This window comes from Branchiostoma lanceolatum, chromosome 2, assembly GCF_035083965.1.
Source record: "Branchiostoma lanceolatum isolate klBraLanc5 chromosome 2, klBraLanc5.hap2, whole genome shotgun sequence".
NCBI classification, from domain to species: domain Eukaryota; kingdom Metazoa; phylum Chordata; class Leptocardii; order Amphioxiformes; family Branchiostomatidae; genus Branchiostoma; species Branchiostoma lanceolatum.
Window position 1 is genome coordinate 18,852,880 of NC_089723.1, and position 13,415 is coordinate 18,866,294.

The 13,415-nt window shown below is 43.0% G+C and overlaps 2 protein-coding genes across 2 annotated transcripts; one reads left to right on the forward strand and one right to left on the reverse strand.

Annotated features, from left to right (window-relative positions):
• The first annotated feature begins 4,072 nt into the window (after nucleotides 1-4,072).
• On the forward strand, nucleotides 4,073-7,396 carry LOC136427735 (uncharacterized). The gene is made up of 5 exons (XM_066416849.1): nucleotides 4,073-4,398; nucleotides 4,717-4,790; nucleotides 5,382-5,533; nucleotides 5,958-6,195; nucleotides 6,316-7,396. Exons 1-5 carry the CDS (start codon nucleotides 4,079-4,081, stop codon nucleotides 6,615-6,617), a joined length of 1,086 nt encoding a protein of 361 aa, XP_066272946.1. The 5' UTR covers nucleotides 4,073-4,078; the 3' UTR covers nucleotides 6,618-7,396.
• A 99-nt stretch (nucleotides 7,397-7,495) lies between these two features.
• Nucleotides 7,496-10,383, reverse strand: LOC136427734 (uncharacterized). The gene is made up of 2 exons (XM_066416848.1): nucleotides 9,731-10,383; nucleotides 7,496-8,959 (listed from the first exon to the last, which is right to left on the reverse strand). Exons 1-2 carry the CDS (start codon nucleotides 10,010-10,012, stop codon nucleotides 7,889-7,891), a joined length of 1,353 nt encoding a protein of 450 aa, XP_066272945.1. The 5' UTR covers nucleotides 10,013-10,383; the 3' UTR covers nucleotides 7,496-7,888.
• Between the last annotated feature and the right edge of the window lie 3,032 nt (nucleotides 10,384-13,415).

Below are 13,415 nucleotides of genomic sequence, written 5' to 3' on the forward strand. Positions count from 1 at the left end.
TAGTTTTATCACGGGGAAAAGACCTTATCCGAAAGCTTATCTTCGAAAATTGTGAATAGATCTTAGCCCGGGACTACGTATGTGCACATTCAAATCCTTTGCATAAATTACTGAATCTCCCCTCTATCAGCCAACCGCCTTGTTTGAGCATACCCATATCTACCGCTGTTGTACCTGTACAGTGAATTGGGATATTAACCAGGAGTAATGTAACATTCAAGATGTCGGAACAAGATTGTCCATTATGGTAAGTGTGACCTCATGTAACAGATATCCAAACTACGGCTAGTATTGGTGCTGTTTTGTTGTAGGCACGTCCTGAAGTACGGATTGTAGCAGGTGCATACAAAGAATCCATAATTCTTGGGTCTAGTGTTGTAACAGTGAATAGATAGTCCTCTTAAGTGGTTTGGTGTGATAAGAAACGACCCTTAATTAGAGAGAGAGGACTGCGTCTTGTGTTTTCAAGTCTTACACAGGATTAGAGGGCGGGGTCTTGCATGACTTCGGCGATCAAACAAGTTTGAACAGGACAACATTTTCTTCATAAACTTTGTCAAACAGTTTTCATTGGCTATTATAAGGCATGTTTGCCATTGCAATTAATTAAGTCCCAAGTCGTCGCTAGTAGGCTGATAGGTGCGTTACTTAGTACAAAGTCTGTCCATGTGTCATGTTGGCATGTTGGCATGTTCTCGGCCTGTATGGCATATTTAGAACACTGTTTGTTGAAAGGCTCTGCTTAGCTACGCACGTTTGTTCGCCTCGTTTCACTGGCTTTCAAAACAGAGTTTTCAATCAGACGTCTTCGCGAACGATTTTGTTTTCTTTCTCATAAAATACATCTTCATGCTATCCAAATCTTCTTTAAACGTTGTACGAAGGTGTAAAAGAATAGCAAAATCATAATGATAAAAATGAATATGTTGAATCACGGGGAAAGTAATTTGTGACATTAAGAAAACAGAAAGTCTCTAGAAGTGCTTGGTGATACGTGTCTATCTATATGGTACATTTCATGTCTTCAGTTGGACCTGGAGTTTTGCTACTGGACTTCTCGTTTGGCTCTACATTTAAACTATAACCCGAACAGGTGTGTCGATTGTACTAGTTACAACACAAAACCTTCCCATAAATACATGTAGTTGTAAAGGCGGCTGATGAACCCACAGCTGAACACACACACCTTTATCGACTACGCCGAGGAACTACTCAACTTTCAAAAAAAGAATGTTGGGGTTTTGATAAATCAAAGGGACCACAATCCTGGCTCACTGAGAACACAAGGAACGCTAAGTAAGGCTTAAGTCATGTTTTAAGACGTGCATTAGGGTACGTTTGTTTCTTGCCGAATGACAAAGCTCCAGTGATCCCCCTTTAATTACCTGTCACGTGGTGTTGTCGCCCGGTTTTTGTTCCAAGGAGACGGTCTTTAGTATCGATAAGCCTATAAACAACATAGATATACACTTGTCAACCTGTGACATCTCTATATGGTCAAAGTTTAATTATAACTCTGATATGGAAAATATCATATATGTATTGAATTCTAATCGTAATCATGTATCTATAAGTGGAAGGTTATACGTGTACAAGTTAAGTAGAAGAGACGGGAGCTAGCTTTTAGTCATTTTATACCGTGCAAAAATTGTCAGCCAACTCTCTTTTTTCAGTCTTGAACAACACCTTGTAACGTTAGTCTGATGACACTTCGATTAATTTTCCATGTGTAGAAATGCGTTTACCAGTTAAGTGAGTACCACTTTGTGCGGCACTCTGTGTGGGTTAGCCTGAATTCAATCAAGCCTCCTGTGACTGCTCGCCGCCCTGTAACCGCCTCGCAACCCACCGGGAGGGGAGAGAAACCCCCGGACAGCTGGAGTTTGCGTTATGCAGACTATGTGTGGGGCGGTCAGCTATTACTTGAGTAATCCACCTGACATGCCCACAGTAACCATGAGTGATTATCAGTTAACAACGCCTTCAAATGTCGTCAGATGTTTGTCTTCATGCTGGAGTATGTTGACTGTGAAATTAATGCGGGCATATTTCTGTTTCATAGCCGGTCGCTATGGCGGCCATAGACAAGCTAGCAAACGCCGTAAAATCCGTCTGGTTGAACTTTAACAAAACGTTCGGGTATTATTGTTGATACATTGTTGCAATTCGTAATGATATCATTATCACCAACATCACTGAAATGGCTTTTTAAACGGTAGATGACTAAGTCAGTACCCAACATTCAGTTGTTGAAAAAATGTTTCAATCTATACGTCAGTCCTGTATTGAACGATTTCTCTGCACCTCAGATATTGTTTTATACTACAGAATTCCCGCTAGCGTTTGTTCTCCGTATCTTAGGGACGCCTGTCTTGATAATTGAGGTCGACATACCAGCGGCCCGTTGCTATTGACGTCTTGACGATGTTACCGGCAAAGACCATAAATTAAGCTCGTTTGATCCAATAAACCAGCGATAGGCAAATATTGGTCTAATGTTGGCTCACTGTGTGGCCTTTGAACTAGGTTAGTTAGTGTTGTATATGGCGGATTTATATCAACACTTCGTATATCAATGCGGTAGATTGCTCAGTGGTGGTCAATTTGCCCCAAAGCAGGCTCTTAATACATTCGCCGAGAAGGTTATGTTTTCGTCAGCGTTCGTGTGTGTGTGTGTGTGTGAGTGTGTGAACACGATACTCGAAAATGCCTGGATGGATTGTCTTGATACTTCGTACGTGGGTAGGTCTTTATTAGACCTCAAAAAGATTTTGGGTTCCCTAGCGGCTTGCTCTGGTACTGCAGCGGAACTTCCAGGTTTGACTGTTACGACTGTTATAGCAGGATGGCTGTTTATATATACTTCCTCTTTCATGATTTTAGTACACTTGACCCACGAAGACTGTGACAACACTGGAGAACCAGTGGAAAATGGTGAATAGATCATATATCATACAAATCATATACAAATCCAGGGCCACGATGAAAATGTTACCATATTTCTGTTGTGACCCAGTCCAAGTTGTCATAGTGTCACATCCTGCTCGCCTCATTCGTAAGTCGTATTTTCTATAAATACTGAGATTTTTATGTCCTGTGGTATTTATCATGAGAGCCAATGTACAACATCCTGTACGACCCATATAATGCAAGTGTCAGGAATTGCCAGTACTCTGAAAGAGAACGTTATGCTGTCGGAGTGTTTCTGGAGGCGAGAATTCCTCCCGACGCTGCCTGTAACCAAGGGCGGCACCAGACTTGTGCCATTACATCACCGACAGTTGGCATAATGCGTTGTATTTACTTTGGAGTAGATGTATTTATTCAATGTTTTTTCTCTGTTTTAGATGTTTTAACAGCCCCCTTCTTTTATTCGCTACCTTTTTCTGTAGAAGACAAGTTTGTACAAAGAAAAGAGGTGTAGATTGGTCTGTGGAACAGAAAGAGAGGACACGACATCATACTGTTTTCTTCTGTTTTATTCTTTGAACGATTATAAACGGTTTGATACTGTTTTCTTGCTGTAGGAATGGCTGGACAAGTTGCCGGGCCGTACTTCGCACCTGTCAAAGGAAAGGGTACTGAGAATTCCGAGGAGGGCGCAGAGAAACAGGACACGATGGAGCTAGGAACCAGCCGGAACATGGGGCACAACCTGCTACAGTATATCCTGAACGCCGACCCGGCCTCCAGCGACGAGCTCAGGACAACCACCAGTATAAACGAATCAGAATTCGGTATTGGGAGACTCTCGGCGAGCCCTGTCCTTGGGTCAACAGAAGAAGTCCGGCGGCCTTCCAGACTGTATCATCCGATCACTCATGTCCGACCAGACTACGTGGAACGGCGGTGTCACCTGAAAAACTGCAACAACAACCGCGTGTATGACAAACACAGCCCTTCGTCTAAAAGTTGCTGTCACACGGTAAGGAAGACGCCACCGGTCCTCCGGCACACGTGTAAGTCGCGTTTTAGTCCCAAAGGGAGGAAGTCAAGCCCTTCCCCACATTACATCGAAACGACAGGGGCTGGACATGGAGGTCCTGTCGGAAACGGATGGCACTATCAATATCACGACATGGACAGCTTTGAAGATTCGGGAATCGAACAAAGTTTAGATCTACCCGATCCAAGCAACGAGAGTCAAGAATCTTCACCACGTGACTCCAAAGACTCCCGATTGGCCGACACTGTCAGACAAGACCGTTACCATAACGACGACTCCAGTCCTACAGACGACAGACACGGCGGAGGTCGTAAGAAGGTCTCAGCTGATGGGAGCAGTCCGGACCAGAGGTCTTGTGAGACCAGGACAACGTTCTGTAGCAGCGGCATGAGTCTGTACAGCGACCGAAATGCGGAGCTCGCACAGGGACGCGCTGTTCTTCACACATACAGGTACGTACTAAGTTTTATAACATCATAACATCATTCACTTCGTCTATAGCTGTAGGTGCTCCCCTGCCATAGGTTTCAATACGTACAATATATACAGATGTCACACAATAAACATGATAACGTCAATCATACATAGATATGGAGACAACGCTTAGATCCAAGCATGGATTATTCGAATCTTTAGTTTTCAGAATGTACCGGTAACGTTACTGGAACCCCACAGAGAGAAGTGTTTTATAAGCTTTGCGGTGGCATATTGTAAAATGTACAAATATACTTTAACTGACATACGGCTTACCGTATCTTTTACTTACTTAGGAGAAAGTCCTCAGCTGATCTGGCTCAGGATTTACTCAAGTACCAAGGGAAACATAAGATGCTGAAATACAACGGTAAGACCTTAAGATTTTTCTCCTATATAAAACTTATCTGAGTTGTCAGTAATGATAATTCTCTCCGTACGTATACTGTGTAGCTGTTTGCCATAGCCATAAAAAAGGGATTGATGTTATAAATCATTCAAAGAAAAGCTGAACGTGATGAGAAGGGTCGAAACGCTGACAACGCCTGATTCCCATTGTGCTGGTTTGACAATGTCACCATCGCGAATGCGGAACTTTGACTGGCTGTCAGTCATGACTGTTGTTCACCTGTCCTCTGTGGCATTCTTGCTTTATCTTGTTTGAAGGGAAGAAGGATTTCATTCATCACAACTCTGCCACTAAATGATCCATTGTTTGTTCCCCCGTGTATCCCGTCCATGTAATATTTAACGCAGCGCACAATGCACTCTGCGTAAGCAATATTTTCATTGACTGGTTCCTATTGAAGTACGGATTACTGACTGTAATAGGTGTTGAAACGTTATACAGACGTGTCTATGAAGAGAGACTACCAAACAGATCGCCTGTCATTCCTGTTACGTTGTTGGGATGTCTCCGTAACGCCCAAATGTCACTCTTAATTGTTTGTCACCTCCGCAGGTGAACACACTGAGACGAAGCTACTGAAGCGCCCCCACACGGCACCGCCGACCACTGCAGGCCAGACTGCGGAGTACATGCTCCAGCAGGCCTTTTTTAGGCTGGAACATGCAGACATCAAGCGAAGGAACGCCGAGATCATCAAGATGCAGGTACGTTTCATTAATTTGTGTTCCTGCGAAAAAATGAAATGACCAAAAGCATTTTGATGGTTCTTACGAAATGCCGATCGTGTTCTTCTCATGAATTTGACTTGGTCTATGTTTAGTATGAATGTTACTGCACCTTTTAACAACATCTTAAACGCATGCGAAAGCTATGCGCGATGAGCTTTCTTTTAGTTTCTGTTTGGCAATGCGGTGATGATAGCTTTGTACGTAGAGTTTAAAGCTGCAAAAAGACCATTTGCATCTTACGAATGACCTGTCACGAGTCAACTGGCACGTAACTTAACTATAAAGATGTCATCTGAGCTTTAAGCGTGTGAACCCATTGGCATCACTGTTGTGTAGTGTATAATGATAGTATTACTAGGAAGTCCTATTTAACGGCTAATTTTGTACCGTTCACCTGCAGCAAGAACACACGCGGCACCACCAGAGACTCAAACACCTGTTCGACATGGAGTGGCAGCAGCATCAGATGAGAAACATGCACCTGTACGCACGTGAACACGGCAACAGCGACGGAAGCTACCACGACCTCAGCAACATGCACCACTTCAACCGGAAGTGTTGTCATGGCAACGGGGATCACCATGGAGACGAGACGGAGGGCAGAGCTAAAACCGCGCCGCCAGGTGGGAACCAAAAAGGTACAAAATCATTCTTTAAGTTACAATTTGAATTCGTACTAGCTTTGGTCACTATTGAAAAGGCACTGTTGATGTTGCGTCCATGTATTGACTATCTTTTGTGTTTTGTCTTTTCATTAGATGCTCGTTCCAAGTCACAGAAGCCATCTGTGTCTTTTCCATCTACGAAACCGTTTCTAATGCCCTACAGACAAACAAAACTGACGGGTACCTTGGTGCAAAATCATAGAGAAGAAAGAAACTATTGTAACGGGCACAAAAACGTCGTCCGAAGCACATCAAGAACTCATCGCAAAGAGAGTATGGACAGAATGAAGGACAGACAAAGACAAGACACTGATAGTGAACTTCTCAAGCAGGAAAATAGAAGGAAAGCAGAAGTGTGGAGCACGAGAATGAAATGGGAACCAGTAAAACTGTAGGCTCCCCGGACACTGTTAGTCAATCGTTGTCGTACCGAAGGATCCCAATAGGGGGCGTTTGTAGAGCGATCACTCAATACTGCCCAAGCATAAAGGTGATCCCGGGTTGTCAAACTGATATACGTGCAACGGAAGAATCATGTCAAACATTTTAGTGAAGAATGACGACAGAAAACGAGGACGAGAAATGAAAATCGAAAACCATGAACAGTTAACGTTGGTTTAAGAAACAATCCAACCCGACATTTTCTAACATGTATGACGGTATTCCCACACCCATGCGGCCCTTCCTGGTACGTCATTGCGCATACACTGCTACAGTTAGGTTAGGTCATCTCTGTGTGTCTATGCTTCAACATTTTATCAAGGTTTAACTTCATGTGGACAAGAGTAGCATTCAGACATAGATTTAGAACCACCATAAAGATCATTGTAACAGGCGCTGACACCACTTTCATGTACATACAAGGAACACAGAGAACGTTGAAAAGTACATGTGCTCTTATTTGTTACGGGCCATTAGAATCTACTGCTGAACATCAGGCCACTGAAAGTGAAATGAGCTGTTGCTAAGACTAGGGGCCGTAAGTCCGTAAAACGGCATCTTATTGCCAAGGGAGGGGCCGTGCAAGACCACACCCTTGACGACACATGTACAGCTGCTGTAAAATTGTAAATGTATTACGCTTTAAAAGCTTTCGTGAGGATGTTATTCTAGCAAGACAGGCATGACGTAGTTCTAAGTTGTGTTGATATTAAATGAATTCACACCAGTTTTACTCATCTGCCGAGTCTCTATTGCGCAGTGACCGATTTATCAAGGCACCCTTTGCATATAACTAACAGCGAGAAACGAAACTATGAAAATAACAAAGACATCGCAGAAGTCATCTTTATTTTGACATTACATATGAATGTGTGAAAGTTGACCGACAAATTCCATTTGTCGATACAGGAGTATCATATATATACATAAGCTTAGACAACATAACTTAGAATAAATATATCAAATATTTTCGGCTAAAACAAGCAAAACTTGACTTCTCAATATAAAACTGACTGGAATACGATACAATCACCGAACGTTATTGCTCATATAAAGTAAAAGACACATACCAACGTAACATTTTCTATAAACAAGAATCCTAGTGATGTGTAACCCAGTGTTGTCTAGTAGCTGTGCTAAAAAGACCTCTCTACTAGAACTCTATTTGTACATTCTATAAATACAACGTCCAAAAAGCGTCCTCAAAAGTATCTCAAGGATCATCCTATCCGCATCTTCTGTTCCGGCGGAAGTGAATATGTTGTTGCTGGTACTGTGGGTTAACGAAGTGAGTAGGTGTTGTCTTCTTCATGATTTGAGTCAGGGCTAGCGATAGCACCTTCATTGGCAGTTCTACGGTACACCGTGCGATAGTCTCTTCGGAAGTTAACCTCATTTTCGGAAACCAGTTAGTTATCGATCTGTAAACAACTACCAGGAACATACAGATTACAGGCAGGATCGCATATAGGACGAGAACACCTAGCAAATATACTAACATCCCAATAATAGCAGGGAGGAAATAGTTCTGGATAAGCTTGTTTGATACTTCGGAGGGGAATGCGATGGAAATACATAGGAGAATCACCGCGGATATTACAAGCATATAAGCACAACAAAACCCTATCTTAAGAGACAGGAACGCCAAGTGGAAAAGGTTACAACATGGCTGCCAAACTATGAGGGTAATGATACTGTTGAAGTTGTTTCTCAGAAGACCAGTCCAGCGTTGTGAGCCACCAAGGCAGAAAACAGTTTGTTGACGAGGTGGTTCAGTTGTTGTAGCTTCGTAGTCATCCAAACCATCAGTAGATTCGGACCCGAGTGCGTCCTTGCGCTGTGAACTGGGTGTTGTAAAACCAGTTTCTTGACCCAAGGTTACGTTGATGGTAACGATAAGAACTGAATCCCCACCTCTTGAGACGTTGTCTGTCTTTTCTTGTGAATGATGATGTTCTTCCACAGCATCTTCCATCGTTGAAAATTGAACTTCAGTGTTGTAGTCCATCCATTTCAGTCCGCCATTGTGCGATTCTCGCAGGTGATTGGATGGCTCACTTCCACTTAGGACATGAGTCCCAACCACGTCCACCAATGAAATCGTGTACGGTGTATGATTGGCGCTGATGTCCTTCGTATCAGCCAATGAGGAGAGTTCAGCTGCAGTGTTTGACGCTCGGTCATTGGTGGTGGCTAGGCCAGGAGTACTTGGCGAGTAGTGCTCTAGGTTGGCTCCAGATTGCCAAGACTGCTCAGCCTTGATGAAGGTTGCAAAAGCGATCGACAGCAAAACAACCTGGACATATAGATAAATGAATCTATTAGTGATGAAGATAATAAGATGAAATGATATTGATAATGATAACAAAGATGAATATATAGACGGAGAAGATGGAAAACTAAGCCCGGCTATACCATAAATTGTATCTGGCCTAGCTCATTAGCCTGGGTGCCATCCGATTTCTACCGGGGCTCCTACAAATCTTTCAGGGTAGCAAGTGTAGGAACCCCGGTAGTGACCGGATGGTACTCAGGATACGAGCTAGTTCCCTTACACAAAAAGAAAGAACAGCGTAAAGTTTTGGAATTGAAAGAGTTATAAATCGGCTAAATAGACAGGATGATATGATGACCTTGGGTTCATGGTGAATACCTACGCCTACATGCACGTGATATTCTGATACCTGTTCCAGATAACAGAACCTGTAACACTGTCACATTCTGGTTTTAGTGTCCTCTTTCCTGAATAATGTTGTAGTTCTATGGCAATACTAGTGCTGATTCAGAACGTGTAGCCCTAAATATCCCGCAGAACCCATACCATTGCCGCAAATCTGCACTTACAATGTCTTTGCTCAGATATCAACGTGTGAACGGTGGAAAAACGCCGTTTGTTGTAACGTTACAGCCCACGTTTACGCACAGTAAACCAGCACTATTTCATGGCTTACCTGAATTACAAGTATACATTGCATTTTGCATTCAGAGAAACCTCTCCTAACTACTGTCACGTACACGGAATACAGTACACGGCAGGCAGTGTAGAATTCTACATGTACACACTTACCGGTAACAACTCCAGGAAGTTGGCCATCCTTGCCTGTATGCTCGGTACTGTTAAACAGGTTGCAAATGTTGCAGAAAGACCCGGCAGAAACAAGAGACCAGCTGGGCTACAACTGATCGATCTGCTCGAACCGGCAGTTTTTATAAGGCCCTCTGATGACAAATGACGTATGCATAATATTTGGTATGGAGTGCACACTTGTCTGGTTGTTGTCCCGAAATGCGGGGCATGCAGGAAACACAATAATCTCGCCCTCGGGTTTCGACGCGGGTCAGCGTTCATTTGTACCTGTCGATCACCGTAACTCTTCAAATTGTAGCGGTTTAGAAAGAAAGTCTACTTCCGACGCTTTAACGCGTACGTTTGTTGAGCGTCGACGTATACAACCGACTTAGTGTTGTTCATGAATAAAAATCACGGCATACTATAACGTAGAAACCGTAAAATACGTGTTTCCATTGATTTTGTATCACAAAAAGAACTGAAGTTACGGTAGCAGCACCAGTAGGTTGCCAATGGCAACGAGGTATGCCGCGTTAACAATAGAGGTCGGTTCATTGACGCAAGTGCAAAATAAAGGTCAAGAACTTGAGAACGCGCCTGCAGCACGGTTACCCCAAAGCTCTCTGTGCTCACCCGAATCTCGAGTGTTCTTTTTGAAAATAGAAGTTGTTTTTAACGAGCTTAAAGTGTTTGAAGGGGCATTTCGGTTAAAGTTTGCGCAGTGCGGGCTCACCCCGGTGAAGTCCTTCACCCCCGTTTCCCCTTCCGCTGCGGATATCAGCCATTTATTTATAACCACAATTTCCTATTTATATCGGCTCATGTGGGATGTTGTTGGATCATGCAAATTAGGTGCCAGTGCGTCACAAGTTAAACATCTAGATTACATGTTTGATGTCATGCGTCGGAAGTTCTTAAGGGCTATTAGAACCAGTTAGCTTCACACAAAGAATTTGTTCAATGGGTACGCAGGAATTACCAAAATAAAGTAGTTGCAATTTAGTCGTTGTGGGCACCTGGACGATGGCAAAACATGAACACCCTACAAAAGGACTGTTATGTAAAACGTAGAAATGACATATGCATTTCACACGACGTAATATTCTAGTAGTTAGTGCTGTGTATCTAAACTTATGTTCGGGTTCAGGTCCGGATTCAGGTCCGGTGTTAAGGCAGGTGGCACCGGCACTATTTCTAGTAGTGCACTTTTAAATTGTTTATATCCGCCTAGAGTGAAGAGTTAAAAGGTGCACTACTACTACTGAATTTACGGAATTTACGGAAATTACTGAATGTGACAAAACACGCCACAGTTAAACACTGAGCCCGATTCTTACATCTGCTTGGAGATTGATATTTTTCAGGGCAATCCACGCCTGACAAGTCAAACAAGTCTATTTCAGTAGTGACAAACATGTGACACACAGACACACCTACTTTGTACCAACAATATTCTACAAACGTCGATATGAATAGAGCACTATCGATACTAAATAAAAATCGCTGATAATCGCATATCCGTGCCGGAGGGCTTAGACCTGGGGTGAGTAACCGTGCACTAGCCACTACCAGGCCCTGCCCTATCGCTGGGAAAATAGTAGAAATCGGCCGAGGTAGTCCGCTATACAGGGTAGTCCGCTATACAGTGAAGCTCCATTATCGATGGACAGATAATCGGGGGATTACTAGTAATTTGATACCCTTTCTTCTAAGCGACTCCGCACAGACCTCCGTCCATCGATAATGGAGCTTCACTGTATAGCGGACTACCCTGTATAGTGGACTACCCTGTATAGCGGACTACCCTCACGGTGTAGCGGACTACCTCGGCCGATTTCTACTATTTTTCCCAGCGATAGGGCGGGGCCTGGCAGTGGCTAGTGCACGGTTACTCACCCCAGGTCTAAGCCCTCCGGCACGGATATGCGATTATCAGCGATTTTTATTTTTATCGATAATGTTCTATTCATATCGGATATTGTTGGTGCAAAGTAGGTGTGTCTGTGCGTCACATGTTTGTCACTACTGAAATAGACTTGTTTGACTTGTCAGGCGTCGGATGTCAACTTAACTCACATGTAGATAACGGCATCATAAAACAGCTATTTTTACGACCCCTTTATTCAAAGCAGCATGTTGACAAAACGTACATACAGTTTTTCCCGAAACAATGTACCCTCTAATCATACGAATATTTGTCATGTCAAGATAGGCCGTGTTTGAAAAAGTCAACAACACTCTAGTTTATTCAAGAAGGTTTAATCGTACCTAGGATTACAAATATTCTAGCTATTTATATCAGTAATTATCACAATCATGATAAAGCTAATGTTTGTTTTTGCAGTACAAATGCCGTGGAAGCCGAAATACACTTTATTTCAAACTGTTCATTTCATGATAATGCACGAAACGAGTTGTCTATTCAGACCACTAAAATCTATCCGAATTTCTCTGGCTTACAGACAAAGAAAAGACGTTTCTTCATTTAACTACCAAAAACCCACACATTATAGAAAAGGTGGGACATTACGTCTTCCATTGCTTACCGTATAGAGAAGTCAAACCCTTCACTAGTTATAGACAATTACGTTTGTATAATCTAGTTTAGCCGCTTTTATACCTATTTTGTACCCTGTTCTTTTATATATGCTATTTGCAATTAGCCTACGGGCAGGAATTTGCAGTAAACTTATTATTAATATACCCCCCGCATGAGTCGTCTACGGCTTTATCTGTATGCGCTTTTCAAAAACTAACATGTCTACACTCTGCACACACTGTCACTTTCCGGTACAAACAATACTCTACAAGCAGAGGTTCGTCTCCGGCTGGTTTTTGATTTGTTTCTAGACGACATAGAGAAAACTGGACAAAGAATAAATCCCGACAAAACGTGTAAAACACGTCAAAAGCCAGCCGGAGTCGAACCTCTGCTTGGAGAGTATACAAACAACTGTTCTGTACTGCAGCAAGCATTTAGTTTTTGTTGAGAACAGCGACATCTAGTGAGCAAATATCACAATGCAGCAACCACAACGCATTGAAACCTCAGGCTTCACCAGCGACGTCGAAAAAAGAATAATAAAAAGAAAGATTTTGGACGCGAAAAAGATGCAGGTGAGAACGCGAGTGTCGCCCTGTTTAGTTCCAGGCTCTACCTTCATACGTGTATCAAGGTAGCCTGGAACTAGACTGGATGACACTCACGCTATGTACGTGTAAGAGTAAGAGTCAGAGACGCGATTCAACACCTGGCCGATCAGGACTATTCGACACCTAGACCTGGACTATTCGGCACCTAGACCAGGACTATTCGACACCTAGACCTGGACAATTCGGCGCCTAGACCAGGACTATTCGACACCTAGACCAGGACTATTCGGCACCTAGACCAGGACTATTCGGCACCTAGACCAGGACTATTCGACACCTAGACCTGGACGATTCGGTACCTGGCAGGGCGATTCGGTACCTGGCAGGGCGATTCGGTACCTGGCAGGACGATTCGGCACCAGGACCAGAACCATTCGTCACCTCATTTCACACATTATGTGTACATAAACCATGCAATGTAACAATTAATCTCTGTAAATGCACATATAGATATCATCACATTTGAAACATATTGTTCTTTTCTCGCGTTTCTTCATCTTCTAACTTTCATTTCTTTATTCTTCGGTCA